The 6,063-nt window shown below is 27.9% G+C and overlaps 1 protein-coding gene across 1 annotated transcript; it reads left to right on the top strand.

Moving 5' to 3' along the window:
* Positions 1-1,651: 1,651 nt before the first annotated feature.
* Positions 1,652-2,404, top strand: LOC120071149 (uncharacterized). Its single transcript, XM_039023245.2, has one exon. It carries the CDS (start codon positions 1,759-1,761, stop codon positions 2,233-2,235), a length of 477 nt encoding a protein of 158 aa, XP_038879173.2. The 5' UTR covers positions 1,652-1,758; the 3' UTR covers positions 2,236-2,404.
* Positions 2,405-6,063: the final 3,659 nt, after the last annotated feature.

Here is a 6,063-nt window from a genome sequence, read left to right as displayed (position 1 = left end):
GTCATGTGAATATAAAAATTATGTACAAAAAATTAACGATACAATAAAAATCTTTCTCCATATTGAATTAGAGCTAACTCTACAAAAGTATTCACAATAAAAATATTTAAAAGTATTACATAGATTTAAAAATATAATAATTAAAAAGTCTAAGAAGAATTTCAAACTTACATATCAATGATATGATACGTATACTTCACGAGTAACAAAAAAAGTTTTCTTGTACCTTTAATTCTAAAACTAATATGTGTATGTATATATATACGTGAATATAAAAATTACGTGGAAAAGAAAAGTAAATGTTACCTATTCAATATAATGTTGTTGAGAATTGATATTAAAAACTTCTCTAAATTTTGAAGGAAAAAAACTTCCACAAAAGATAAAGAAACTACACTGATTTTCTAATTTTTTTGCAACCAAAGAGACTAAATTGCAATTACAACCTAAAAGGCTAAAATCTACTTTATATTTAGAATTTAAAAAAAATCCATTAATGGCAGAATAAGACCCCGTTGCAGCTAGCCCATCAACATAGGCCTATTGGACTTACTTGGGACTATCAAACTTATTTTGATTTGACCTAGATTAAAATCACACAAAATTGACCTTAAAAAAACATAACGGATTTGAATTTTGTCACATATACTCAAGTCCGTCCATTAATCAATGAACCACGAAGAAACTTGGTTAATAATAAGAGCGTATTTATTAATTGATATTTTATTACTTAAAAATTTATATTAAAAATAAAATACCGATAATTTGAGGGGGACATGTGCCCCCTACCCCTCAGTGGTTCCACCCTTGATGTCATTATTTTACTTCATTGTGTATATTATACCAGGTCCTCATTTTACTCTAATTAGTGTGTCATAACAACATAAAAGTAGTAGAGAGTTAATGGGAAAAAAATCAATCTTACAAGTTTAAGAACATCATTGACGTGTTAAAAGAAAACATAATTGATGATATTAGTATATCTCAATTGGTCAAAATATTATTTACCCTTTTAAAAGTTGGAGAGGATCTTTCACTTGTAACTAAACTGAAATCAAATTTGGTAGAGTACAATTTACATGGGTAAAACTAAAATGATTCATTGAAACTTTAAAAGTAATAATCCAACTAAATACAATTTAAACATTTATAATATAACCTTAAACAATTTAGAATAAGTTTTGTTGAAGGTAAAATTGGATCTCACAAGATAAAACAAATACCCTTAGAAGACGGTCTAAAATGAAACTCAATCTTAATTAACTCTAACAAGTCTGAGTCAATCAAGTTTAATCTTACATATAAGAAAGAAGCCTTTGTCCGAAAAAATGGAGATCTAATCGTTCTTCTTCTAATTGCATCATTATAATTTTATGAGTTAATTTGAACTCACTTCTTCATTATTCTAAATCGTAAAATTTGCTACAAAGGCAATGTGACATTTTGATTTGCATATACATTTTTTTCTGTCTAGATTTTGACATCAACAAATTTAACGAGACCGTGGAAGGGAATGAGTCAAATGACGAATGTGAATAACAACCCAAGAAGCATAACTGTTTAAGTTTGTAAAGGTAAAACAAAACAGAGAGCAAGTCCATCTTCAAAAGTCAAATCCAAAGACCTCATTTTAATTTTAAAATTACTAGTCAACTAATTTCCTTCCTCCTTCCATTTCCCTCTCTTTATAAATCATCCACACAATATTTCAATTCACACTTCACAACCCCCAAATCCCCTCAAAGTCCATAATCGATCATGGTCTTCTCCACTCCCGAAACTCCTCATACCGCCGATTCCGACACGGCGGCGAAGACCCCGTCCACCGGCCTCCGCCGCTCCGTTACAGCTCTGGCCGTTTTCTGCGCCAAAAAAGCCGCCCTAGTCACCAAGAAGCTTAAATTGAAGCCGAGTCACCACCACCCGAGTCACCCGAGTCCGAAGTCGCCGTTGGCTTGCCCGAAGAAGATGCTGAAGACAATCAGCCAATCGGCGATGAGTTTGGTTCAGAAGAAAAAGACCGGCCGACGGGAAGAGGAGGAAGACGAAGAAGAAGAAGAAGAGTGGGGCCAGGGTGGGGTATGGCAAAGGGGGATCTTGATGGGCGACAAATGTCAACCGTTGGAATTTTCGGGTGCAATTTATTACGATAGTAACGGCAACAAGATGAACGAGCCCCCTCTCCGTTCGCCACGTGCCAGTCCTTTACCCGGTTACCTCCTCAGAAAACCCTGATGTCACTTTAATGTTTTTTAATTTGCTCGTATAAATTTTAAGTTAAATTATAAATTTTGTCTTAATTTTAATTTTATATCATGCTTGTATTTATTAACGGATCATTTTTGGTGGTCAATTAGATTTGGACATAGCTTAGTTTCAATTTAAACTACTATCTTAATGATTATCTTTCGTTTTTGTAATTAGGAATAAATTTGGTGAATACCCGAGCTTCCTCAATTTTTATCACATATATTTTTATTTGTAAAAACATAAAAACTAACCAAAATGAGTGGTTGAAAATCTCTAACTTTTATTCCTTTTTTTTTTCCTAAGGGCAAACGATTCATTTTTAAAATTATCGACTTTTTTTCTTATATTTATATTTTGAAATTGATTATTTATAAATTATATTTTTTAATCGAATTTTAAGTAAAACTTCTTTGAACAAAATTTTTGGATCCACCATTATTTGTAATTATTGTTTTTTTTTAAATATACTAATTGCTAAAGATTTAGTATGATCGGGTACATTATTAATTTTATGTGATTTTAATTAATGTGTCAAAATGAGTTTTTTCTTTTCTTTTTAGTGTTGTGTCAAAATAAGTTTAGTTCAAAAGTAAGTGGAATATCTATTTTTAAAATTCGAAGGATCGATTTTCTATTTTCGTAATTATCGTATTAAAAAATAAAAAAGAGATTTTAATTAATGTTTAACTCTTCTATTAGGAAATGAATTTAAAACTAAAAAAAATAAAAGAAAAAGAAATCATTGTATCTTAAGTCATGAAATTATTCTATGGAAATATTTTAAGTCTATTTTTCTTTCAAAATGTCAACACCTTATGAATATAAATATTGCAAATACGGTTTTTAAAAATTAGTGCAATTTAGTCATTGTCACATTCGTAAGGACATAAGCTATGAACCCTTCAAACATCCAATTTTTGTTTGATCCAAAAACGGGATGTGTCCTTTGGGCATAAAGACTCCAAAAAGTGGGGAAAAAAATTATAATTAGGGGGGAAAAAAAGGAAAAAGGGAAAAAAGGAAAAAGAACATGAAATACATTTGTAGTTCCTAAGACTTTAGACTATTATGTTGGTATGAGCTTTAATTTTAGTTTATGAATTTTGTAATGCGATTCTAAATAGTATTTATTTAACTGTTTGTTAACTAACAGAAATATGATGTGGTTGTTATGTTAATAAGTAATTGTATTTTTTTTATTTGACAAACTATATTAATTTAAATATTTTTTGTCACTAAACTTGTCTTTTTTGTATGGTATGGAATGAAAATATTCGAACCACAAATATCTTGGTCGTTAACACATTTTTCATACTAGTCAAGCTAAGTTCACTTTCACTATCTGACTTTTTCCCTTTTCTTCTTCTTTCCATCCCCCATTAATTTACATTTGGAATAATGAAGAATTAGAAAATCTATCGTGATAATGGTCGTAGCTAAAGGGAGATAAATATAGTGAAGTTCATCTAAGAAGGAAGAGAAGAAGAAGAGAGGAAGTCTAATAACCAAAAAAATTACTAACTAAACAAATTTTAGCCATCAAATCATTTCTTTTTATTGCTATGATCAAATTAACTTTAAAGAATATTTTAAACCAATTTTCAAATAGTAAGAACTAAAAATGTAAATTTTAAAATCTAGAAACCAAGTAATCACCAAACTCTAAAACATAGTGTCCGGTGTATATTACCTAAAAATTAATTAGTCTCTTAAATTGATACTTTTTTTTTTCTAGATATTACAATTTTTTGAAATTCTTATTTTCATATGCTTGTTTTGAATGAAAATAATGCTAACAAAATTAAAATTAATATGAGGCATGTCAATATGAGATTAGTTCAACGATAATTGACATGTACTTTTTTTTTTAGATCTAAAGTTTAAATTTTTATACTCCACATTAATTTGTGGTAATAAAAAAACCTTTTATGTGGTCCCCTCTTTTATAATCAGGTTTTTTAGTACAACAAGTAGAAATATGAAAATTAGAATCTTTAATAATTTTCTCTAATAACCAATAAGTTATGCATACTTTGACAACCAAATTTATTATACTAGTTTATCCTTAAATTATTTTCATTCGTTTCAAACTAAAAATTGACCGTTTATTTTCAATTAACATTGTTTGGGTAAGTAAATGTTACTCTAAATGAATCAACTTTTATTACTATATTTAAAATTTAAATAATAATCCATAACAAGGTATAGTTAATTTGAAAGATAAAAGAATCGTATATACCTCATTTCTACAAACGTAATAGTATAATTTTCTTTTCTATTCATATCCAACCACCTACATTTGAAGTTTTTGCTTCTTAAACTTAACCGCTTGAACATACAATTTCATCCAAATGTTTATTTTAGTATAATGAAGGATGATGATTCGAATTACAAACTTCTGGATCGTTAATCCATTTATTTATGTTAAACTAAGTTCCTATTAACCATATAAAGATATCTCAATTAAAAGTGAGATGTCCTCTACATATAATAACCAATAACAGCAAGTACTAGGGATGAGGTCAGAGTGGTGGGTGACAAGTGTGAAGTAAATGTAACACATTTTTGTGTACCTTTTTGACCAAAGACCATGGCCATGTTTGTGAATGACAAGGGTATTAAAGTTAGACCAAGTCATATATATTATAAGTATTATATATATAAATAATTACCCAGTCAAATATGGTCCACTTGTCTCTATAGTTTTCCACAGAAATATATCATTTTGTTAGATTCAAACCTGCCATCTTTCAAAAAGTGTTTGTTTTCTCCTTTTTTATTTTTATTGTCAAAAGTTTTTGTTGAGAAATGTATTCGTTATTAATCTTTTTATATAAATACTTTAAACTATTTCGAAGCTGAACATAGTCTGAAATCTAGAATGTAAAAATCATTGGGCCCAGATTTCGGCCCAAAAATATTCAACTGGACCTTTAACCCAATAACTTATAAGACTGACCCGAGCTAAACAACCCATCATTGGGTCCATCTTTCAGCCCAAATACTCAACAGAACTTCTAACCCAAGAAACTTAGGCTAGATTGCGTTAGTTGTATAAAAAAGCCTCATCTCAACTTTTTTTTTTTTTTTTTTTTAACAGCTGACTTTAAAATGTAGTATCCTTCTAATTTTTAGATTTTTTAAAAATTAAATAGAATTTTTAATTAATATTTAGTTTTCAATTTTATATTTTGATGAAAAAATTTATTTTATACTACTTATCTATTTCTCTCTTAATCAAATTTATTTTCTATTCTTCTTAAAAAAAATATATATTTTTATTTTTCTTAAATTAATGCATCATTTTTAAAAAAGTATACCATATTCATTTCTTTTAAAATAAATCTATTTTCCTTAATATTTAAAATTTAATCTATAACAAATAAAATTTTTCATACTAAACAATTATTTAAAATTTTAAATTACAAAAGAATTAAAAAGAAAATTTATTTTAGTAACTATATCTAAAATGAGATGTTTTTATATTTATTTACCAAACTCTCTAACTTACTTTTTCAAGTTTAAGCTGAAATTTAATAAACACTATTTTACTTCTCTACGCAGTTGATTTTTCTAAAAGCACAGCTACCAGTAATTTTTTAAAAAAATTATAGCAATTCTAAACGGAGGCTCAAGATAATTGCAAGAGGTAGCACTTTTTAGAACAAATAATTAAGGCTTCGTTTAGTAATTATTAGTTTTTCTTTAATTAACCCTATAAATACTTCTTCCACCTTCAAATTTCTTCTTTTGTTATCTACTTTTTATTGTGATTTAAGAAACTAAGCCAAATTTTGAAAATTAAAAAGAAAT

The sequence above is a fragment of the Benincasa hispida genome, chromosome 2 (genome assembly GCF_027475165.1).
Source record: "Benincasa hispida cultivar pf3 chromosome 2, pf3_genome.v1.1, whole genome shotgun sequence".
Classification (NCBI taxonomy): domain Eukaryota; kingdom Viridiplantae; phylum Streptophyta; class Magnoliopsida; order Cucurbitales; family Cucurbitaceae; genus Benincasa; species Benincasa hispida.
The sequence above is the reverse complement of the archived record's forward strand: the minus strand, read 5'-3'. Positions and strand labels throughout refer to the sequence as shown.

Excerpts from the sequence above, each read along its gene's own strand:
- LOC120071149 (XM_039023245.2), top strand. The coding sequence starts at position 1,759 with ATGGTCTTCTCCACTCCCGAAACTCCTCATACCGCCGATTCCGACACG.